This window comes from Bactrocera tryoni, chromosome 2 (genome assembly GCF_016617805.1).
Source record: "Bactrocera tryoni isolate S06 chromosome 2, CSIRO_BtryS06_freeze2, whole genome shotgun sequence".
Taxonomy (NCBI): domain Eukaryota; kingdom Metazoa; phylum Arthropoda; class Insecta; order Diptera; family Tephritidae; genus Bactrocera; species Bactrocera tryoni.
In genome coordinates this window covers 67188007-67214172 of record NC_052500.1, presented here as the reverse complement: position 1 = coordinate 67214172, position 26166 = coordinate 67188007, and the positions used below count along the sequence as shown (strand labels likewise).

Below are 26166 nucleotides of genomic sequence, written 5' to 3'. Positions count from 1 at the left end.
TGCTAACGTTAGTGATTTGCATAGTTACCGTTACGCTGTGCGGCTATCTTGTAGATAATGAAACAGTTGTATAAGGAAAGGTTTGATAATTGCAAGGCAGGTATTAAGTGTGTGGGTAAATGTGTGTTTAGAATTGCTAACTATTAATACATAGGCCATATGACCATTTCTGCAGTGCCAGTTCGAGTAATCCCGACGGTAATTTATGTTAATGTTGCAATATATGGCAAGTATACATAATCACAACGAGGGTAATAGAGGTGCCTTTAAAGTATTAACACTTTGCCAGAAATATAAAGTACACTACAGATACGGCCTGAAGATATATTTATTTTTATACAATCGATTTAGTAAAGTTTTAGCTGCATAAGTCTATTAGTATTACTTGCCAAAGCTGTTTGTTTATGATATGAACGGTTTGCCTGGCGATTTGTATCATGAAAAAAATTAACAACGAAATTTCTTGAAATTTTCTGTTTCTAATGGAACAATGGCCATGGATACGCAAAAAATTTTGCAGAAGTGTTTACTTTGTCACGAACAGAAGTGTTTGAGTGGCACTTAGCCTTTAGTGAAGGACCTGAAGTTAACGAAACTTGTCTCATGCGAGTTGTCCAAACACCTCTGTTAATGAAGATAATATCGAAAACTTTAAAGATACAGCGCATGATAATCTTCGTGTTGACATCCAAGAGATAGCAGAGGATCTTAAAAAATCTTTTGAATGGACTCAGCTTTTTTTTTGGTTAATGTTTTCGTTAATGATTTGGTTATTGCTGTAGTTAATGTTCTGGTTAATGTTTTGGGTATGAAGTTGACACTGACCAACACCTACCAAAACATCAGAATATTTGAAAAAACGACGTCGAGTAGAGGTCACCAAATAAATTTGTATTAAAATATTTGAAAATGTAGTTTTTTCTTAATCAGTCCGGGTCAAATGTGATCAGATGGTAAAACTTAAAGCTTATAAAACACTATAACAAATTCTGGAATTTCGTGGAAACAAAGATGTATTTAAAAGGCTAAGTAACAAGTAAGCAAAAGCTAAGTTCAGATACATAAGGCCTATTAGTTAAATGACGTTTAGGGCGAGTTTTAAACCGATTTTATACATTTTATACACAAATGTGCACCGTTATAACTAAAACACGGTCTTTTAATTTTATAAAGATAACTCACATATTGGCTGACGTACGCAGTCTAAAGTCACTCGGAAGTTCGAATTTCTTTATATTAGATATTTGTGGGCTCAAAAAGTATTGACTCCATTCAACCCATTTGTAGCACACGGATATACTACTATCAAGAAACGATAATCCTCACAAATTGGTCAATATTTTCGAACAAAAGTCAACTATAGGCACAGGCGTCCAAATATTCGGTATCTAGAGGCTTGAATAGTTTTTGTTGGATTTGGATAATTTTTGGCCATAAAGTGGCAACCTCTAAAGTCATTATTCGTGCAGACTTTCATCCGGTTAATCAGATGGATTTTAACATTGCATTATATGGCAAGTAGGCGTGGCTGAAGACCGGTTTCGCACATTTTCGCACTGTAACATAGAAATGTCAGAGGAATGCTGCATGCCAAATTTGGTCGGGTGGGTCTCGAGATATGTGTTTTTACCTAAAAACGGGCGCTGCCATGACCATCGTCCAATTTTCACCCCGGCTCGGTTAAAGACCTCTCACACCATCTCGGAGGTAAAATTTTATGTCTCTGGCGTATTTAGTTATTAATTCTTTGCGCTTCTAGTAGTTCTTAAAAGTACTGTTAAATGGCGAGTGGACAGAGTTATCGTCCCATTTTAAGCATATACACACTGTCATAGGGCTCCTCATAATATTTGCGCTTAGTGAATTAGGTTGTTGTGGCTTAAGTGGTGTAAGGGATATATAAATTAAACTTAATAGAAGGCGAGGTCATGCCCACTTTTTCAAAAATTACAACTGCATCTGGGTGATTAGTTAAGGTAGAAAAACACTGCATAAGTAGTGCTTTCAGAAGATACTCTCGCTTCATTATAATTATCTCGGCTCTTCTTTCTTGACTTTCCTATTTGTCTTTAAACTTTCATTCCTTCAAGTAAATAGTCAATCTGGGCGCTGGAATGGAAATATATAGCATTAACTGATGATGCTCTGAACATTGTATGAGTACATCAGTATTTGCAGAGAACTTGAATGTAACTGCTAAAAGATAAACTTTCGACTCGGAGCTCAGCCTTAATGCCTTTGTTGACCTAGCTCATAGTATGCTAGCAATTCGGATGCGGAGATCCTTGGAACTGTTTATAGCGGCAACTGACAGTTTCATATTGTCTAATTCATGGCAACACCTTACACTGGCGGACTGCAGACTTCGCCCTGCTGCAGCAAAGGCTATCATGAGCAACGCCTTTTTCATTGGTTGTTCATTGAAAGGAATACTGTGGCTGCCACACGAAATATGTTCTTTTTTGACAAGTTGATAATTGCCGCGCATTAGAGTAATATGGTAAGCGCTTTCCGGACAATATCAACCGACGCTGAGTACGTATTAGCCAGTATGCCACCCATTGATACTCAGGGAGACGAACTCAGCTATCGGCGCCTAATAGTATCGGCAAAGACAGAGGAGAGGAACAAGAGCATCAAAATGTGGCAGCAGCAGTGGCAATCATCATCAAAGGACGACAAGGGAACCTGGATTTCCATTATAAACAAAAAAAAAAATTAAACAATCATCCCATAAAAAATCGCCACATTTCACAGAGTGTTGGATGACTTAAATTTGAAATTATTTTATTTTATAGTGTCAAATAAGCAGGAACTTGAAGCTAAAGTTATTTTGTTATTTCATTCAATTGGGAAATTCTGTACGAGTATGAAAGACAGTTTTTTTTTATCTTACACCGCAATTTTAAATTCATGTTTTATTATTTTCAATAATTTTTCTCGTCTCAAACCCCTTCTCAAACGGAAATGGAGTAGTTGACTTTTGAAGACTTAAAGAAGGTCAACATTAATTTCCTAGCAAAATTTTTACTCCATTAACTCTTCCTTAAATTTGTTCGAACTTATTTATAATTCTTTTCCTTTCCGTTTTCCTTCTACCTGTTTGTTTTGAACTTTTGTTGATGAAAAAGAAACTAAACAGCAAACAAATACAACTCACTTGACAAAAGTTTTTCTACTTAGAAACTGAAACCCAAGGAATTAACACTCAATTTATACAAACCGTGAAGCCTACTAACTACCTATCTATACATGTACACAGGCATGCCAGAGTGTATGTGTGGATATTAGCCGCGTAAGAAACCTACACCGCGTTACCCAAACATTTAAGCATTTAAAACACAAATACATATTTATTGCAGTGAATATATGTTTGTCTGCTCTTTCCATATCTACACACACACAGACTAATAAATATACGCCTTCACGCATATCCGCTTTTGACAGCATCACACTTGAAAAGTTTTACACAAACTGTAGTTTCGGTTAAGGCTGATTAGCTATTTGTGGGGCTTGAGCATGGCTGCAATGGCGGCAGAGATGCAGAAGAGTGTGAAGTCGGCGGCAGAAATCGTTTACTGGCTTAGGCAAGCGAATTGGGTTAAGAGTTCATCTATATATATGCATGTATGTATATATGTATAGTATAGAATGTTTATTTCCGCAACGTTGTTGTTGTCGTTATTGTTGCTATTAGTTGCTTGTTGGTTTTTGGTAACGATCTAAGTTGATTAGGCGTTCGGTTTGGACTACCCGAAAAACTTTATCCTTAAACGATTTACAGTTTGTAAAATAAACTAAATCAAGTGCTAAGACGCGCCAGCGGGTGTGGTGCGGCATGTGGGAACTTACGTTCAGGCATGTGTGTGTGTGTGTAAACATTTGTAGGTTTGATAAGAACTTTGAGCAGCAGTACACATATTTGGAGTATATATGTACATAAGTTTGCAATGAAAGCATGTAATTAACTGTCTCACAAATGCCGTTAAGTAACGGAAACCATATATTGAAATAAATACAATATTAGTTTGAGTATGCATATTTTAGAGCGCTATAGGAATGGAGAGAGGAAAATGTTCATAGCAGTTTTGCTGAAGCATAAATCTTGCTAAGCAGATTGTGGGTTTTGTGACATATACATTTTGATGCCGATTGGCGACGTTTAAGGAGGAGGGCTTCGAGTTCAGTTTACCATCATGGTGATCAGATCTTTTGTATGATTTCCTTTAATATTTTTCTAATTTGGACTATTAAAGTGTACAAGTTTTGATTTCAGTTGGAGATATTTGGGATCATTTGATCCAGTTCAGGTAATAATGTGATTTACAGTGATTTTGCGACTGATTGGGAGACGTTTGGGATCAGGGCATCAAGCTTAGATTGTAATTTGATTTACAGTCATTTTGTGACTTTGATGTTATAAGCTGCTCTTGCTAATTTTGAGGCGCTAAAGCCGGAATGATAGTAAAAATTTCCCACCACGCAGAATTGTTTGTGTTATGGTCGAGGAGTGTAGGGGTCAAATCAACCAATATTAAAAAAAAAAATGATAAAATTACAAAAAAGCTGTTAGTGATGGATTTTTGAACTCAAATTCGTAGTTCAGACACCTCAAATACCGCACAGACTTCTTAGTACATTAGTCACAAATTTTTTCTTCAGATTTCTTGAGTAGTGTTTTCATATACCGAAATGGAAATTTGGTATAATTTCATTTAGTTTTTGCTGATTTGCAAGTCACATAAATTTTAATTCGCATTGGAGAAGTTTGCGGAAAGTGATCAAATATCGAATCATTCTGGCCGAATTGCGATGGTTTGAACGCTTTTAAGTATAATATATACTCCTTCTGCTGGGGACTGGTAATGCAAATCAACTTTTTTGTTACTTTTGTAAAGTAAACTGATCTTGGGACTATTGGGTCCTGGCTAAACTATCCTTTTCAATCAAAAAAGAAATAAATGGAAGTAAGAATACAGTATTAAATTTTTTAAGAGCCACCCTAATAAATTGAATAATTTTTTTAAATAATTTGTTTGTGTGTTAATTTCAGCCTGCGTTTCTCATATAGCGGTAAAATATTTCGGATTTCAGAATTTCGAAACTTTGGACGAATTCTTGTCTGTCACTCACTTAACTATTTATTAGCAGATTTTAATTTGAAATTAATGTGCAAACTTTTTGTATAAAATTTAATGAAATATGTAAATGGAATTCTTTCTTCTTGGTTTGTTTTTGAACGCCTAACTATCTAACCATCGTAGGAGCAGAAGACAAGTTGACAAGTTGAGGGTGTAAGATATGGAGATAGCTGCTACTTTCTGCTAGCAGTGAATAGCTTTTTCCATATGACGAAACAGCTGTTTAGATCGTGTGTTTTTTACTTCGCTCTATGTGAGAGTAACTAACTTTTTCCTCTTTCCGGCGGCCTAACACATAGATGGCGGTGCTAGGATTAAATACATATGATATTTAGATAACCCTATCCTTGTATAATATAATAATCTCCAAAACATCGATTTATCGCATTTTGACCGAACATTTGGGCTTACGAAAGGTGTGTGCACGGTTTGTTCCGCACAAATTGACTGACGAGCAAAAATTACTCAAAATCCAACATTGGAAGACTGATTATTTGACCAAAATCACATTTTAACCATTAACCACTCCCCGTATTCACCTGATGTGGCACCGTGCGACTTCTTCCTTTTCGGAAAAATGCATTTGCCCATGAAAGGAAAGCATTATGCAGACTCAGAGGCCATTTCAGTCCTGTTTACTTTGGAACGCACTTTGTATAATTTTAAAAGATGCAACTTTTGCTATTGTAGACGAATAAAAAGGAATTTCGTGTGTTAATAAAGCATTATTCTCTGCAGCCAAGGGTTAGATTGATCAAGATTACTTGGACTTTGAACCAAGGAAAATAAACGTTGAAAAGAAGTTTCCTATATTTAAATGAGGCAAAAGGAGGCAAAATGAGCATCGAGGACGGTGAATGCAGTGAACGACCTAAAGAGGCAGTTACCGACGAAAACGTCAAAAAAAAATGTCCACAAAATAATTTTTGGAAAACCGTCAAGTGACTTTGTTCGAGAAAGCAGGCAACCGAACGTGTATATTCACGAATATTTGTGTATGAGAAAGCTTTTTACAAAGTGGGTGTGCGAGCTCACTTTTAACGAAAAATACCGACAATTTGACAAATCGCAGTACTGCTTGGAGCTGCTAAAGCATAATAAACCCGACTTTATGTGTCGATATGTGACAATGGATGAATCATGGCTCTATCATTTCACTCCGAAGTCCAATCGACAGACATCCGATGGACTGAACTTGATGAAACCGCTCCAAAGCGTGGGAAAACGCAACAGTCGGCTAGCAAGTTTATGGTGTTTGTATTTTGAGATGCGTGTGGAACAGTTTTTTCTGACTACCTAGTACGATGTAATCTCTATCTGTGGTAATAAATTTGTTGCAATGGTTCTCTGACATTTCGTTATCGTTTCGATAGTGTGAAGCTTAGAAGCTTTTGGCTTCATTTACAGCTTCCTATTTTAGTGAAGTATTTTTTTAAGTGAACCACTTTTTGAGCCTTAGAGAGAGGAGAACAGTTTATAGCTTATTTCCTGCAATATATCGGGCATATAAAAATCTTGTATGCTTTTTATGTTATTTTAAATTTAAAGTGTAAAATACAATTTTCAAACCAGGCGCTACAGATTTTGTTTTTCTATGCTATGGAGAGCTGTCAATGGTTTGTATACGTTAGATCGAAAATAATTACTCTTGGGGAATATTTTCGGACAGGTCCAGAAAACAAAATGGCTTTGTAGAAACCTTTGAGATGGAACAAGATATTTTAAAGGACAGAACAAGGGAATAGTATTTTGAAAGATGAAAGTGACTGAGGAAAAATTTGAATATACCTTCGCCATTTACTTACTAGTAGTTCTATGATATATTATATTAGATATTCACGTTGGCGATGTAAGAGACTCTGAGTTTCTGTACAAGTTGAGTATGTACAAGCTCTCTTCTTCTTCTTCTTAATTGGAGTAGACACCGCTTACGCGATTATAGCCGAGTTAACAACAGCGCGCCAATCATTTCTTTTTTTCGCTACGTGGCCCCAATTGGATATTCCAAGCGAAGCCAGGTCCTTCTCCACTTGGTCCTTCCAACGGAGTAGAGGTCTTCCTCTGCTTCCCCCGACGGGTACTGCGTCCAATACTTTCAGAGCTGGAGTGTTTTCGTGCATCAAAATGACCTAGCCAGCGTAGCCGCTGTCTTTTAATTCGCTGAACTATGTCAAAGGTATTTCTAAGCAACCGCTTCTTAGCGCACGTTTTAACAAGCACTCTCTCGGCTCTACTGAGATTAACTTCTTCTTAGCTTCTTTTCAATATATGTATGTATGTCATCTCTCGGCTTTTGAGAAATAAAAGCACTCATTTCACTTACCTTCATAAACCGTTAATGTAGCATCAGCTGATACTGCATCACCAACGCCGTTTTCAGCAACACATTCGTAAGGCGCATCATCTCGGCCGGCACGTACGGGTTCTATGCGTAGTATGGATATACCGCCGGGTTGTTCTAGAACCGTATAACGCGATTGCGTGCCTGAAAAAGAGGTATTGCAATTGAGTGTTGGAGCTTTTATTATACATTTTTTTTTTAAGAAAAATATTATTCTTTTATTTTTGAAAGAACTTTTTTTAATAAAATTCTGGTTAAAATTTCACAACAGATTTATATATAACTGCTTCGAAAATATTACTTCCGAAGCTGAATTTGAGGTTTCCATGCAGTTTGGATTTTGGAGTTTGTGTAGTACTTAGTCCTAATAAAACTAAAAATCCAGACCAAAAAATTGCATGAAAAATGTATTTTAGAATATCAGCTTCAGCGAGGAGTTTTTGATAAGTTTGTTAGTGTTTAAACAAGAGGAGAGTAACTCATATATCAGTTACCGTTAGAATAGATAATATTTTTTTAACCCCTCGATGAAGTTTATACAATTTCTCAAATGTGGTAACACTTTTGAGATTTTTGCAGAGAAATATAATATGTGACCTGGTCTACGAAAAGGGAGCTAACGTGCGAAAACTAGTTTTCTGGGAAAAGCTGTTAAAAATAATCGTCAGTTTCTCGTTATCTCATTAATTGTTCTCCTTTTTTTGACACCTAAGCCCCCTTTCCGTAGACCAGGTCACATATTTCTATAATTTTATATCCTACACTGCGTGGGTACTACAAGTATTTAGAGCAACTTAATATTTTTTAATGTCCAAAAAAAGTTGTCTACTCACCGGATAATTTCTTCGAACTCTTGCGCCAAACAATCGATGGTGGTGGATCGCCACGAGCAGCACAGTAGAAACTTGCCACACCGCCCACGCGTACACCCTGGTTTTGAGGCTTCTTGATGATCTCCGGTGGATCTGCGGAAGAGAAAGAGAGTGAAATCAAAATTAATAATATTCAGTAGATAAAAATCAAGCAGAAGATCGATGAGAAAAACGATGGGCGAACCGATGACACAACTTCCAAAAAGCTAAAATCAGCGACTAAATTTCCTAGGAACCGCTTGCAACGAAAACAGCCCGATGCTACCTCGTAGTGCACAGCATTTTCTGAAAATATCTCAGTATCGATGCATTCGAACTGTAAAAGACAGGTATAAATGGAAAAAATTCATTCCATTTCTAATTCCACAAAAACCCTATCAACAACGCGTACACATGAGCAACTTTAAGCTGCAAAAAATGCTGAATTTCGCTCCACAAATACGCCAGCGAGAGTCCTGCAGTGCTGGAAAAGAGCACGTAATAAGCTTTACCGCTAAGTCTCTAAACAAATCAAAGCATTGTTTGTGTGATTGTATTTATGTTCATGTGTACTTTGTGTGTGTGTCTGCTAGGTGCACCTAAGTGAGCATAACATATACATATGTATGTATGTGTATAACAAAGAGTTCAGTAAAAAGGACAGTGAAATATTTAAAAAAAAAAATTGAAATTTTTTAGAATAACACGGTATATGATTTTATGTGTGTGTGTGTAAAAATGTATAAATTGCATATTCACTTTTTATAGTACTAGTATTAGAAAATTTTTATTTATTATTGATATAGCGCTGTATATAGATTTATGTTTTGCAGTACGAGTTGCTGTATTGTGCAATTTGACATTGCGCCAAAAAATTATTTTAATTTGATATTAAGTTAAGTTTTTTTATGTTACATAATGTACAGTTTTTTATGTTACGTTACGTTACGTTAAGTTTTTTTTAGTTACGTTAACTTTAGTTTTTTCATGTTACGTTGCGTAAGTTTTTTATGTTACGTGAAGTATTTTGATGTTATGTTACGTTACGTTAAAAATTTTATGTTTAGTTACGTTCAGCTTTTTATGTTAAGTTTAGTTAAGCTTTTTATGTTAAGTTTAGTTAAGTTTTTTATGTTACGTCACGTTAAGTTTGTTGATAAGTTACTTTATGTTAAGTTATTTTATGTAATATTACTTTTTGTGATAATTTTTTATGAAATATACATAGATAACATAAATACAAGTATACTAGGACATTTAGATTTTATTATTATTTTGTATTTTTATTTTATATGTTTAATTATTCGCATCATATTCTATTTAGCAATTTCAAATTGTGCGATTTTTTATTTTTTTTTTTGCTAAGTTAAGTTAAGTGCTTTCTTACGTTACGTTTAATTAAGATACGTTAGGAGTTCTCTTACGTCACGTAAAGTTAAGTTACGTTACGTATGTTCTTCCGTTGCGTAAAGTTATTTTATTTTCTACTTTTACTTTTTCCACTAAATTAAACCTATTTTAATTATTGTGGCATGTTTTCTAAGAACCATGTTATGTTAAGCTATTTGAAGTCGTCTGATGTTGACTAATTACTTATGTTTACAATATTATGATATTTTAAGCAATGCAATGTTAAATGCGGTTATTATAAGCTGCATTTCTCAAACTATGTCACGCTATGTTTAATATGTTAGGCGATTACATAAAACTTAATACCCATTTTTTGTAACAAAATAACAGCAGAAGCTTCAATATAGTAAGAATAAGCAATAATTTTTAAAATCCATCACTCTTTTTTCAATTTCTTCTACTATCAACTTGGCTGCGACACCGGCCCCTAAATTCATGCTTCTATTGTGAATTTTTTTGTAAACCGTTGGACAGCCGACAGTTTAGATATTCGAGATAGGCAAAATTATACATACAGTCAAAAATATAAATAGGTACCAAGTATAGTAAGCATCATTGGCGCCTACTTCTGACTGTTTGTTGTGCGAAGATGCGCACAAATCACGGAATGCAAAGAAACAGTGGGAAAGTGTGCTAAAATGAGTTTGTATGCAATATTTAGGAATTTTATGCTTATGTGCATACATTTGTAAGTACGAGTATATAAGCTTATTCCAGGCATAACATTTCCGTACATATATATTTCCACTTTTTTCAGGTCTTCCCAGTTCGCTTTTTTCGCTTTTTTTGAATTTATTTATATTATTTTTATTTACTTTTAAATTTTTTTTGTCCTTCGTTTTTCGTATTATTTTTTTTCTCCTTTCAGTTTTGGTTTTTTAATTTCATTGCAAACGCATTGTCGTGTGCCATTTATAGCACATCCTGTTGTAAAATGCGTGTTGCGCTGACATATCCTGACTTCCACACAAACGCATGCACAATTATTTATTTATTATTATTATTGTTTTATCTTTAGCTGTTTGTTATTGCTTTTTCATAACAGTTTTTTTCGATTCACACCATTTCATTAAAATTATATGTAATATTTAATGGAGTTCTGTTGTAGTATTGCAAGCGACAGTTGGTGTTGTTGTTGCTTTTTCATTTAGTTTAAGCACGTGAAATGCAAAATTAATTTTTCATGAACAAATATTTATAGTGGTAGTGAGAGTGAAAATGCTTTTTGTATTTATATTGATGTGCTGGTCAATGGTGGCTGCACGCAGGCAACCACACACGCATGTCAGTTGTATGCATGTGTATTTAAAGTGTCGAAATAAAGATGTGCAGGAAGTAGTGTGTGGTGGGAAAGTGAAATGATGCTATAGCATTAAAATTACTGATGTATAAATATAAAAAAGATACAATGTGAAATTTTAATTAAAAGTGGTAAATATTTTTCAAAGTGCAGAACCATAAATATGCCTATACATAATTGCAGCAGAAATTTCTTGAGCCTTAGCAAACAGCAACTACAAAATTATAAGCTATTTTTCTGCTTTACTACCATACTACTTTTTTAGGAATCGAAGTCAAAATTTTCCTCAAGAAAATTCGAACCCAAAGCTCTTAACAGGAACTAACAGTAAATTTTTTATTACTTTTTCAAAGTCTAAAGCTAAATATGCTTCTACAAAATTCTACCAGAAAGTTGTAAACAGGGACCTTAATAATATGCTAAATTTTTCAATGAGCGGAATATTAAATAAAGCTCTACAAAATTCGACCAGAAAACTCTTAACAGCAAATAAAGAGTAACCCCGATAACATACTATATTTTTTAGGAATAGGAACCCTAAATAAGCCTATACAAAATTCTACCAGAAAGTTCTTATTAGGAAATAAACAGTAACCCTAACAATATACAATATTTTTTAAGACGTGGAACCTTAAATAAGCCTATAAAAAGTTCTAACAAAAAGTTCTTAACAGAAAATAAATAGTAACTCTAATAGTATGCTATATTTTGCAAGAAGTGGAACTTAAAAAGGTCTCTACAGAATTCTATCAGAAAGTTCTAAACAGAAAATAAACAGTAACCCTAATAATATGCTACATTTCACTGATAAAAAATACTGCAACTCTAAGAAGATGTAATATTTTTAAAGAGAAAAACCTTTAATATGCCAAAGTATACAATTTTTTTTATAGAGTTTAAGGCTCTACTCTAAGTATAAAGTTTTTATCAAATTATGAATCACCCGATATACATATTTGTTATCTCTAAACAATGTAAACATTCTTTTAAGAGCCGTATATTTATAAGACCTTTTTGTATTTAAATAATGCAACTTTATTAAAGAGTAGATTCTTAAGCATGGCTGCAGTAGAATTCACCAGAAAGCTATTACCATGAACCCTAAAATTATACAATAGTTTAATCCATTATTATTGTTACCCGAACGAAAATTGAAGTATACCTTTAAGCGCCATCAATTTTTAAGACTCTCTTACAACTTCTATTTAACTAAGCTCACTAAAAACCACCTATACAACCACAAAACTGCAAATCTAAAAAGTAAATTTCAAGAACGCCATTTACATAACACTTCTTCGCTTCCATCAAATATTAAAGTATACCTTTAAGCGCCGTAAATTTTTAAAACTTTCTTATATTTAAATAATATAATTTTATTAAAGCGATAAATCCTTAAATATGGCGGTAATAGCATTCGCCAGATAGTTATTATCACGAACCCTAAAATTATGCGATATTTTTCAGCTAATAGTATTATTGTCTCAAAATTGTAGCATACCTTTAAATGTCATCTGTTTTTAAGACTTTCTTGCAATTTGTAATTTAACTCATACTAGTTCAACGAAAATTATGCATAAAAAATTTCCGCTTCTATCAAAACCTAAAGCATACCTTTAAGCGAAGTTAATTTTTAAGACTCTCTTGCAAATTTTTCTTCAAGTAAGCTCACTAAAAACCACCTACACAACCACAAACTACAAATCAACAAAGTAAATTTCGAGAACGCCATTTATATAACACAATTCATTTCATTATCGCGCTAACAAATCGCCACAATAACTCAAAACTTACGTGTTAGATATTGTATATATGGAAAATCCGAAAAATTCGCATCTGCAACACACAGGAACATTATAATTTCATTTGTTGGGAAATTATTTTGTTTTGTTTTGTTTTGTTATGGTTTTAAGTTAATTTAAATCATATTATTTTTAATTTGTAAACTAATTTATTGTATATACAGAGCTATTTATGTGTATGCTATTGTTTTTAATTTGATTATATTTGTTGTTGCACTGCACTTTTACACAATGAATGTCAATGCAATTATATATAAGTGGATATTTTGCTATTTGCAGCGTTTTATTCTTTTGTTTTTGATTTGCATCACATTAAATTAGTAAATTAGTTTTATTCATATTTTAATTAGCATTCTGTCTGCTTGGTTTAATGTTTACCTTTGCTTATTATATATTAATAATATGAAGCATATGCTTTTGTTTTCTAAATATTAAAGCAATTTACGACACACATATTGTTCTGAGTTTAATTTAAAAATTTCATTAAAAAGTAATCATATAATTGCTAATTAGTTTACTTTTGCTGCTGGAATAACTTTTTGGGTAGCATAGTTTTAAGCGCAAATTGAAATTATTTTTTAGTGTTCATAAATTACACTCTTAGTGGTCAAGCATAGCTCAAGGCTGCTGGAAGCTTACTCGCATAATTATGGTACTCTTTTCTATTCGTATATTTTATATTTATAATTTTAGGAAACAATACAACATACTATATAAGTCCTATGATAATATACTACAATATATTATGTAATTAGAGCCCAACTTATGCTAAGTTATGTCAGATACTAAAATAAATATCGTCGTCTAAAATGCAAGACAATGTATTATCAAAAAAAAAAATCGAAAATCGCTGTCAGATACAATAACCAAGATATAACCAATATATAACTATTAAAACGTTTTTCCTTCACCAGCAAAGCTATGAAAAGTGGTATTGCGTTATTTTGCATTTTAGGTGACGATATATAGTTATATTGGTTGTAAAGTAAAATATCTATATGCGAGGTATGCTGTACTAAGTTCTCGGGTGAAAGCTCCTAATGTTAACAACCAGCAGCAGAGGTTTGGGCAGACATGCTTAAAAACGAAAACCGGCGTAAGGTATTGGCCCGAGTGCAGCGCATGACTGCAGCAACTTAGCGAACTATGTCAGTATATGCAATATTAGTCATAAGTGGTAGTGCCGCTATTGACCTTCTGTCGTTCGAAAGGAAAAAGCTGTGAGAGCTAAAGAAAACAGAGGAAAATAATAAAAACGCAATTGACCAAATAAAGAGTGACACGATACTCGCATGGCAACGAAGATGGGAGAATTAGAGTAGCGGCAGATGGACGGCCAGACCTTTAAGAGATTCGGCTTAATAAGTGTGGAGAATTTAATTGGTGTCATGCTGGAGAGTGAAACAAATTTTGGGATTGTTCAAAAGTACGCAGCAATTTTGCAACATTGAAAAAATTTTTGACAAGTCCTTTTGATCATTACTCCTTTTCATCTAAACTAATCATGATTGTTGTGGGTTTTGGATTTAGTGTATTTTTAAGCTAAAAAATTTTACTCCTTAATCATTTTCGGAGGTCTTCCTGGACAGCGACGATAGGATATGTGAACTCAAAAGTTTTCCAAATTAATCGCCGATTAATCTACTATTTACTGTCCTTGTTGAATCGCAGACGTCCGCACAAGAACCCACGGCTTGACAGATATTTTACTATTAGCTGCTCTTTTACGGTCATCCATTCTATAAATGTTTCGCATATACACCAGCTCTAAACAATCCGACAAAATACTGTACTTGTGGAATCATCAATAATTTCGTACTTTTTTATATCCACAAAAAACTTTTCGCATTAAAGTGTACATTGCGAGCAACCAGAATTGTTTCTGGTTTTCGACTATTCAATATTTAACACCCACTAAACCTTTCTGCATTTTTTATTTTCTTTGCATTCATTTTTAATAACTCTCTTTTTATAAGCATTTGTTTTATCCCCATAAAAGCATGCAGTTTTTTCCGTTTATACGAAGTCACGAGGAAAACGAAATCTACGAGTGCCGGCAATTAACGAATTAAGCCATAAAAACTTTGTCTTACATAATAAGCAGCTTAGTTTCGGTGTATATTATATGGATAATGTTGTCGCTTGATTTAATTGTAGAAAAATGCAATAAAATCCATAATGACCACAAGTGATTGTTAACAGGCATCAATAGAAATTTATAGAATTACTTCTTTATGGCATATACATTTTTTCAAGTGTGGTCGGAATATTGATAAACAGAACTTTTCGAGAGAAAATAATAATCAACAAGTCCTTAAGTATCTCATTATTCCCTCTTGAAAGATTCTAGTTCGGAATTGTAGAAAATAAAAAAAAAATCGCTGAAAGAAACTTTTTACAAAAACCCTAACTTTTTTGAAAATATGTAAATGGACAATACTCCAGGCAGAAGAATATTTTAGAACTAATATTTGTGACATTAAAATAAGTTTTTTTTTTCAATTTAATACAAGTAATATTCAAAAAAATAAGCAATTGTCGTAATTCCACAAAATTGCGATATATGGATAAAACTATATGTTATCGGGAATAGGTACATATATTTCCAAACAGGTGGCCACTCTTCTCAGAAAGCGAAGAATTTTTTTCAAACTGTTAAGTTAAATACGAATGCTTTAATAGTTATGAATTTTACCTTAATTTAATCAGTTTTGAATAAATAAAAAATAGGTGGCAACTCTTGCAAAGTATGCAATTTTTTTAAGTTTTGCTTTTTCACACTCTTTAAGTTTATATACATATTGGAATACTTCCCGAGTTTTAACAATTTTAAAGAATTAAAGTTTCTTAAAAGGATGCCACCTTTTTCAGAAAGGAGAAAATATTTTTTTTTCAAAGAGTTTAGTTTAACACACACGCATGCTTTAGGAGTTATGAACTTTTTCTCAATTGGTTTTAATAAATTTGATAAACTAAAAACAGTTGGCAACCCTTTCTAAATATTATTTTTTATTTTGGTTTTTAAGATTGAGACACGTTTTAAGTTACTCATACTTCCCGAATTTCAACAATTTAACGTATTAAAATTTCTAAGCAAGTGGCAACCTTTTTCAACAAAAAACTTCGTTAAACTTATTTAATTGTATGACAGTATTGAAACAAATTTTTTTTTTTGTTTTTAATATCAATTTCTCGAAAACTGTAGAGCACTAACATGTGGCAACACTGCTATATAAAAATAAAAAAAATATTTTTTCAAAACTCACTAATTTTTGGTGGTTTCATCAAATTTTATAATTTAAAGGTTTCTATCGGCTCTATAGGTTTGTCGGTTTTTGATAGCTTTAGCTCACGCGCTTTCTCTTGTATGTATGTATATTTCACACTGTTTTCTTTAAAAGACCTCCAAAATGTGTCCCCTTAAATTGGCTTAAGCAAGCAACAGCGAAAAACGCAGGTCATGCAAAGCACATAGCACACCGTTAATGTGTTATACAACACATTCACACAAAGAAATTTGCATATGCCGCACACATTCATATACACACATATAGGCAGGTTGCACATTTGGGTATATACTGTGTATCTACTGCCGCCAATATCACCAACATTTACGCAATCAAGCGCTGTATTGATTGTAATCGAACGGCGTTTACAGCAAATACGGATCTCTGTTCTCCGCTCTCCGTCTCATGGCGCCTTTTTATTTTGCGCGTTCGAAATTCGCGAATGTTTTATTTTTTCCCCCGATTTTTATTTTATCAATTTCTTCCTTCCTTTGCGTTTAACGCCACAACTTTGTCAGCATCTTGTATTTGTATTTGCTGTTATGTTGAGTTTTCGTGATTTTCGTCGCATTTCATTTGCTTTATTTGCCATTGTCTGTGCAATTTTAAACGCTTTGTCGCCAACAACGTTGAAAATCGTTGCGAGGTTACACGTACCAAGGGAAAATGCGAGAACTCAGACGTGGGAGGCATAAAAAATATATAAAGAGAAAATAAAAGGAGAACCCACGATTTCGTATAATTTAAATTGAAACTGGCATCAGTTCGAAAAATTCGTGTTTTTGCAACAAAGCTGATGGTTTCAGCGTGCTGTACTGTCTGTCTGAGAATTTTGGGTAAAAAAAAAAAACAAATAAATGGTGTTGCCTATGACAGTTGAGCAGCTACAAAGATATTCATTTGGGTTTCTAGCATTTTGGGGGTGTAAAAAAAATTAAAATAAAAATGTAAAAAAAATTTAAAAAAGTAAAAAAAAATAAAAAATAAAAAAATTAAAAAATATTAAAAAAATGTAAAGAAATAGATATTTAAAAAATTAAAAAAAAATATTTAAAAACATATCTAAAAATACGAAAAACATCTACAAGCAAAAAGTAAAAAAAAGGAACAAAAGGCAACGCTGCAAAGCACTATCAGCTAAATACGCTTTGTTTCGTTCATTTCAAATATTTAAAGTAAATTTACGTTCTTCCTTTGTGTCAACTGAAATGTGATTTCTTTATTTGCGCTTCAATCAGCGGCGCACTCTTTCACATGCAGCAATACTCGCAACATTTGCGCGCACCCATTTCATATCGATTTCTTATTTTCTACTTTACATAAAGTGTGCTTTTAGGCGCTGTCAAATGATTATTGCGAACGGAGGCGCTTAAGTGGATATCTAAGGTTGAACGCAAGAAAAAACCGTTAATACTGCGGGTTATTACGACGTTTAATGATGTCGACCCTAATATATGCAGCAGAGTGTGGTTGTTGTTGCTTTAAATAAATAGACCTAAAATGTATTGTCGCTGTCAACAGTGAGAATGAAATGTTAATAGATATTGAACAGTCGCTGCACGGGCTAATGTTCCTATTGACATTGAATAATCAAAATGGGATTTATTGCGACAAGGGAAATGATTTGATAACGGTATAAAAAAAGGTATTTATGTTCATAGACAACTTTAATGCTGCTTTGAATGAATAATTTAAATGAATGCATAATATAAAATCATATTTAAAATAGAAAAAGATTTGGGCAGCTTGTTTTAAATGTTGTATATTTTTTGGCGCATTTCAGTATTTTCTAAAAATGGATTTTGAGTTATTGATTTAATAAAATTTTTACGATTTCCTCAAATTATTTAAGTATTTCAGTGCATAGTTAGTATTTTCGAATTTGTTTGCCATAATAGGCCGCAAAGGAAAGTTTAAATGTTGCATATTTTTAGGCGTAATTCACTTCTTCCTATATATGGGCTTAGCTTTACACTAGTAACGATTTATTAAAATTTTCCTGAGAATTTTTTAGAAATTTTCAAATGATTAGTTAACAAATACAATAAAAATAATTGAAAAAGAAATTGTCTTGTATTTTAGAATTTCTATATGGGTAAATAATTTTTTCCAAAAAAAAAAAAATATTTTTTGATTATGTACAATGGAAACTAGATCGCAGTTTAATCCTCATTAACTTTTCTATTTTGTTACTCTATTACTTAAAAAGTAATTCTAGTTTCTGTTATTACACTGAAAATAATAATAGTGAACTAAGCTGGTTATTAGACCTAACCAAATTTTGTCGCCAGATTGAGTCATAGGGAAACAAAAGAATTTCTGAATTTTTCCAAATTAGTTTCCAAAATATTGATTTAGTTCAATACTCAGAAAAAAATTCTATAATGCAATGATATAGGTACTTTTACTCAATTTGGTACTGACATTGGTAATGGCATTGATTGAGGTATGATTATTCTTAAAATAATTGATTTTTGTACTTTTTTCGTATTTCTGTTACTATTGGTATTGGTATTGGTACTGTTATTGATGGTATTGGATATTAATATATGATATTGGTATTACAATTTGTAATTACTAGGCTTTGTAATTGGCAGGCGCATTGATACTGATGGTAATAGCAAAGTTAGTGATAATGGTATGGATATTAAAGTATTTAAATGGGAGTTTCTAAACTATAAAAGTATAGCATTTATAACGGAATACTTGAAAGTAATGATATTCAAATTTTTATTCGTAGTAATATTGGTAGTGTTATAAGTTCTAGTGTTGGTTATAGGAATTGCAATATTTTCAAGATAATTTTTTTTTATAATAACTCCTTAATAAGAGTACTGGTACTTGTACTTATGTTGGTAGGCTTGATATCATTGCAATTAGTATTCGACATTAGTACTGCTATGGGTATTTTTGGAGTTTTAGTATTGGATTTGGTATTGATACCAGTTATAGTATTGCAAATGAATTGGCATTCGTATTAAGATTAGTAATTATATTGCTACTGGTATACGTATTATCATACTGATATTGGAATTTATATTGGTGTAGGGTATTGATACTCGTATTAGCATTATTATAGGTTTTGAAGGTAATAATGAAAATAATATATAATATTTTAGTATTTGTTTTGCTTTCCAGTAATGAAATTGGCATTAGCATTCCTACTGGCTTTCACATTTAGAATTATCATTGCTATTGGTATTAATATTTCTTACACTAATAGTGTTCGTATCGGCATTGTAATTAGTAATGATGGTACAGGCATGAGTATTACTATATTGATATTGGAGCTTCTCTTGATATTGTTTATGGTACTGGTGTAGATTACTATGAATATTTATGTTACCATTATAACGGGTATTGGTAATATCAGTACCAAAACGAAATATCAGTATCATTATATTTTTATTTGTAACTGTATTGGCATTCGTATTGGTATTAGAAACGGTGATGGGATTAGTATTGGTATTGATGCTGGTATTGGTATTGACATTGGTACTGGTATTGGTATTTGTATTGGTAGTGGAATATTAGTATTACTATTGGTATTGGTATTGTTACTAATATCGGTATTGGTATTGGTATTGGTGATGTTAATGGTACTGCTATTAGTAATGTTATTGGTACTGGTATTGATATTGTTATTAATACTGGTATTGGTATTGGCAATGGTATTGGCATTGGTATTGTTATTGATACTATTGGTATTGGTACTGAAATTGATAGAAATATTGGTACTGCTATTAGTATTGTTATTGGTACTGGTATTGGTATTGTTATTGATATTGGTATTGGTAATGGCATTGGCATTGGCATTGTTATTGATACTATTGGTAATGGTACTTTTATTAATGGTATTGGTACTAATATTGGTATTGATATTGGTATTGGAACTGTTAATCATATTGATATTGGTTTTATATTGATATTTGAAGCTTTCACGAGTTTTGGTATTAATTTTAGTCCAGTTATATATATTTGTGTTAGAATCGGCATTAGTACTGATTAAGTTATTAGGCCAAAATATTAAGTAATTTCGGAGTTAGTAATGAGATTTTTCAATATTTTGACATTAAGTTGTAAATGGAATTGGATAAACCAACATATATCAGTACTGCTATGGTTATCAAGATGCCATCACAGAGTTGGTTATTATATTTTTAATATTTTGCTATTAGATTATAAATGGTATTGGTAATAATTATACATACATATATACATACAAGTATTTTCTTGCAGTATTTTTTTTTTTTGTTTGCATTCCGGATGATATTTTCACGCTAGCTAAAAAAAATAAATATTTTGTCCCAGTCTAAAATATACAGAGAAATTCGGCATTACGAACAGACCTCATGGTCGGATATCTCACATAACTGAAGGAATTTCATGAACACAACGTTTTCATTAATATTTTCATACAAAATTAGTTCCTAAAACCGGACATGAGCACGTTCCAATGACCGGACACGGACACTAATAAAATTATTTCGTTCAAATTAACTCTGATAAATTGTCAAAAAATTTTGTAGAATTTATAGTTCCCGTTTTTTTAAATCCTTATTAGTTTTTGGTGTTTTGAGACAGTTTTTTTAATGAAAAATACGTAAAATGTTCACAGCAAATACGTCGTTTTGCGCTGGTGCCATCTGGTGCGCGGTGACTCAATGGAAACTAAAGGAATAATTGTCATTCATTCTCTCCTGGCTAACATTGACGCGCAATTATTTCAATAGAAATATACTTCTGAGGTGAAGCTTCTGATTCTAAGAATACATTTTAAACACTCTTTTTGCTACACCCATATATATGGACAGCTACCTTTGCCAGTAAAGACACTGAGGTTGTTGTTCCTTAATATCACGGAATACACATATATCTATATATATGTGGGCTAATACAAATGACATAATTTATATTTGTTACCACAAAAGTAGTAAAATATTTTAGAGTTATGGCTCATATATGCGTGTCAACACTTCAACACTTAATTTTAAAGATTCGCTTAATATTTAAACAAGTTGTAAAACCACAAATTAAGACTGGATTAATTCACAAACTCATGTAATACTTCTAAAGAAGATGTAATACTTGTACAGAAGACAACAAAAAATAAAAAGTGAAAAAGCAAAAAGCAAAAACCAAAAACCACGACTAAATCATGCGAAATTGAAAATGAAATGTTGGAAGATGTTGGGCAAATATGATTTACATATATATGCAAATACTTTATAGGTGCCTGCACAAGCGCTTTGCGTTTGTACATATGTAAGCTAGGCAAGAAAAATATCAAAAACAAATATCAACTTGCGGTAATATAGCAATTCTATGCGTTTAGAATGCTGCGCCGCAGCAGTTCGCGTATAAAATACCGCTACTTATAAATTTATGCATGTTGAGCAAGAGACGAAGTTGTAAAAATGCAAAAAAATTACTATCTAAAGCGTTGTCAAGAAAAATAAAAGCCACTATTTTTGGTGAAATTGAATATTTGGCAAGCACGTTCCTCTCTGCACTCCGCTCACTGCTGACTGTTTGCGGTTTCGCAATCAATTCCATGACTTTGCCGTGTGCGCTTACCAGCAAAACACACACACTTTTAATATATTTCATTCACTTTTCAATTTCGAATGCGCCAAAGTCGGTCGGTCGCCATGGCAGTCAGGCAGCGAGCTTGGTTGCGTCCGTTGCGAAAGCATACGCTGGCGCAGGAAAAACGCTCGTTCGCAGCTATGCGCGCTAGGTCACATTTGCATTGCGCTCACTGAGCGTACAGCTAAAAGTATGCTACGAAAATTAAAAAAGAAAATGTTTGCGATAAATGTGCGGCAACACAAGCATAGCGATATATATACACACACACTAACACACGCAAAAGTATGCGTCGAGCATTTATGATTTATTTTACATTTTTCCAGAGATAATTTTATGACCTGTAAAGGCATTGGCTCGTTGCTGCCGCTTGAAATGCTCCTAAATGTATGCAGCAGCGGTAGAAACATGGCGTGTACACAGGTGTTGCCATACCTTCCCGCGAAGAACGGTATGTACGTATGCTGGGCCACCAAGTTACTGCGTCTGATTGGCATTAGCAATGCTTCATGTGATTTTTACAGCTTCCACTGGCTTGCTTGTTCGCGTATTTGTTTTTTTTTTTTGTTTTTGACTTTGCTTTTGTGGGTCGCTGAAAATTTATGCGACCACAAATAAATGTGTGCCCTGGCGATAAGTGTGTCTGTGCAGCCACTGCATTTGCATATGTGTGCCAGCAATAATAAATTCTCTTGCAATGTCAAGAAATCGATATGACTAGCTGCCGGTTGCTGTTGCTGCCTGCAGTTTGACACTTTTGGGAAATATGAAATTCTGTAATGGCAGCTGGTAAAGTATGCCAGCGCTTACAGCTCTTTAACGCCATTGCCAATGCAAAGGTGGCACCGGCTTTTGTGTAACTTGAGTATGCAGTAAGTGCGATGCAATTGAGGCTGGCAAGATAGCACAAAAGAATTCGTATTTTGGTATTGAAAAAAAATCGCATACACATTTTTAATAGCGCAAACAGCATTTGCAAATTGGTTGCAGTGTTTTTAATATTTTTCTGTCGCAATTTGCATTACAACCGTCGAAAATGCGGGTACATGAGCGCTATCTGCTACGAAAAACCGATATTGATATTCACATATTACATTTATGGCCCACAAAAATTTAAAATGTTCTGCTGAATTCGATTGCAGGCGTAATTTTATAAAAAAAAAATTAAAAGTTAGTTAAAAGCTGCACAAACGCCTGTAAATATGCAACTTCGTTTAAGTTAGTTGCATAATTTTAGGTGTTTAGGCGTCACGAAACAAAAAAACTTACTGAATACTCTTGCTTTGTTGACTACAACTTGCATACAGGGTTCAATTACAAGTTAAATATTTTGTCGCCTAAATGCATGCTATAGAAATTTCAATTCAACTTAAGATATCTTTATACCAATTTGGAGAATAAATATTTTATGCGCATATTTGGATAGTACCTCAAACACTAAAAAACAAAAGAGAAGGAAAATATATTACATAGTACTAAGGTATTTGAAAGCCTAAAGGCATGCTTATGTTTATTGAGATCAAAAAGTTTCTAAGGCTTAAAGAGAAAATCTACTTTTAGAATTTCTTTAATGAAACTCTGCAATATATAAAAGAAGTTTACCGTAGTAAGGTCAATATTATTTACATGGTCGTTGTTTGGTATTTGAAAGCCTAGAGGTATGCTTATGTTTAATGAGATCAAAAATTTGGTAATATTTGAAAGAAAATCAGTTTTTGGAATTCTTTCAAAAAAATTCAGAGATCTAATAAGGAATGTTGCCGCAGTTATGTAAGTCAGTAATATTTTAAGTAATCGTTGTCTGTTGGAGTGTGCTCGAAAAAAACTACACTAAGTAAGCAGCTAGAGCATATTCAAAAAGCGGCCTTCATCAAAATTTTTGATGCACTAAGGCCAACACCAATAGTGGCATTCATGTCATACTACATGTTGCACCTGTAGGCATAGTTGGTAGGTGCTTTGCGGCGGAAACTACTACATATTAGACTTAAGGAAGCAGGGTATATGAGGGTCTTCGGGCAGGCACACATTGCAATTTTCCACTACTTCGATTCCTTGACTATTGCATCGCGGATCACCAGGCAGTGCTTTCTCAGCTCTGAAGTCGTAGGAGAAAGGGTGTAATGAGCTTTTTCATGGGTAGATCAAAGTTTAGAGGGAGAGTAGGAGGTGAAGGATGCTGCCGGGTGCTCTCCATCAACTTTGGTTTTAGACTACCTTTCAAGCGGAAGTGGCTGATATCAAGGTAAATGTAAATATACTGCTCCGAAGTGCAGCCTCCTTCAGAGTGGTGTGCACTCACTTTGATAGCTGAGCGGTTATACTGGCTTTGAGCTCGCGAAAAAGCTTTAAGAAGCGGGTCGAAATCAGAGCTTTGCAGGCGCTGGTCAACAGTCAGTCACTTGAGCGAGATCCTTCTTGCCCTGAGTGAACCTTAAGAGGTCTTTCAAACTACTTGGACTTAGCAAAGTCAATCTCGCAACCATTATAGGGGTTCAGACTGTGCACTGATTGTACAATAGGATCATATGTGGTAATATAGCTCTATCGAGCAAGGCGAGATGGAATCATATTATCACTTTCTCCTCTATTGTGAATTTTAGTCTATTGAACAATGTATCCCTATATCGTTTGCCGTCTCTTTACAGTTTTCCAGTTCGAGTTACTTTATATTTGAAAATTACTGTTAATATTTAATATTTTTAAGACAAACTCGAAGCGAGACACCTTTTAAGAAATGCAACGTTTCAAAACATATTTAAAAAAGGTGTTCTATTTAAAATTATAGCGTAATTTTAGGAGCTCTTTCACTTTTATGCCACTATTGATGCTGATATTATATACTATACAATAGTATGTGAACCCTGTAGGTTACATTATATTTAATGTAATATATTATATTAATTAAAAATAGTTTCAATGGGCCGACGCACAAATGTATGCTAGTATATTTTTAATTTTATACTAAGAATTCCAAGCAATTTAAAACTATCACGATCTGGCTACATGAGCAAATTTCATGAATAAATAAAATGCATAAGTTTCAGCAAAATTTTACGCCAGTAAAGAAGAAGAAGAAGATAGATTTCAGCACAAGAGCTTGCAACGAGGAGTGTTGCTCGTTTCGGACGCACAAATGTATGCTATAAAACTTTTCATTCGATTATGTGCGATTCTAAGTCATTTAAAACTACGGCTATTTGATTACATGCTGTATTTTAAAAATTAATTATGCGCAGTAGTATATTTAAATATGAATTCTATTTTTAGATTTATCTGTTGTTGCAAGAATTAAAGCATGCACTTAATTGCATGGCAATTGGAGCTCAGGGTAAACAATATATTTCCATTAAAGCAGAAAGTATGCCACAACACTTTCATTATTCAAGCAGCCATTTGAAACAATTAGAGTAAGCTAAATAAATATGTATTAAATACATTCATACAGATTTACATTTGCTGATTGCTTGAATGAATTCAAGCTCCAAAATGCGCTCAAGTTAATTTGAAAAGCAATTATTAGAAAGCTTGCGAATTATGTTTCCTAAAATTTAAACAAGCATAGCAATTGCGAATAAAATATTTCATATTTTTTGTTTGTAATTACAATAAGTTTAATGGATTCGGCGCACCGTAAAGCATGCTTCGTGGAAATTGAAAGTGTAAAATTGCTTAAGTAATTTTGCAGATTTGTGGGCATAATGTGTTTAATTAAGTGCAAATTTCAAGTGCATGAACACTAAGTGCCAATAAAGGTGCATTCATATTTCTTATGAATGTATTGATTTAAATAAGCAAGTAAGCTCCTAAAAGTATGTACGGGTGGTATAAGCTGGTACATAATCCTTTACGCTTTAATCATTTAAGCCTTGAGTATTAAATTTAAGTAGCACAATCGTCAATTATTTTGACCATAGCAGTTATTATTCAAGTGATTTCGAGGGAAAAAGGATTTCTTCTTCATTTTAGCTAATTGAGCATGCTTGAATAAATAGTAGTAATATTTTAGTTCCAGTTGAATCATATACATATCTATGTATATAGAATTTTATCAGTGGGGTATTTTAGCTTTTCAGATTACTTCTCGAATTTTAATTATTGGTCGGCGAGATTAGTTCCACAAATTAATTGCAGTACGTCAGAAAAACATACTTTTAGGACAAAATGTACATTTTGCTCAAAAAAATTTTGCTTTTAAATGTCATGGCAAGCGAAATAGTCAACATATTAAAAATTATCAAACAAATATATTAGACGCAGATTTACTTAGTATACATTTAGATATTACATGGGCTCTATAGTAACTCCCTTTAGTTAATATAATTCTATTTTTTATTTCGTTAGTGCGATTCACTCTTGATTGCTTTGTGGTTACTAGAAAATATTTTTTATGGGCCACAGCTGGAGTCTTTGGAAATGATGAAAAGGGAAAAAAATAATAGCCGAAA

The 26166-nt window shown here is 33.1% G+C and overlaps 1 protein-coding gene across 3 annotated transcripts in view; it reads right to left on the bottom strand.

The window, feature by feature from the left end:
* Positions 1-26166, bottom strand: part of LOC120769706 (tyrosine-protein phosphatase Lar) — a 940463-nt gene that overhangs the window by 285372 nt on the left and 628925 nt on the right. For 2 of the 3 annotated variants that reach the window (XM_040096840.1, XM_040096841.1), the window contains exons 7-8: positions 8316-8447; positions 7465-7626 (exon numbers count right to left, since the gene is read on the bottom strand). In XM_040096840.1, coding sequence (XP_039952774.1) covers positions 7465-7626; positions 8316-8447 — 294 coding nt within the window. Of the gene's footprint in view, positions 1-7464; positions 7627-8315; positions 8448-12834; positions 12852-26166 lie in introns of those variants that run through there. The other variant, XM_040096842.1, reaches the window with a different exon arrangement.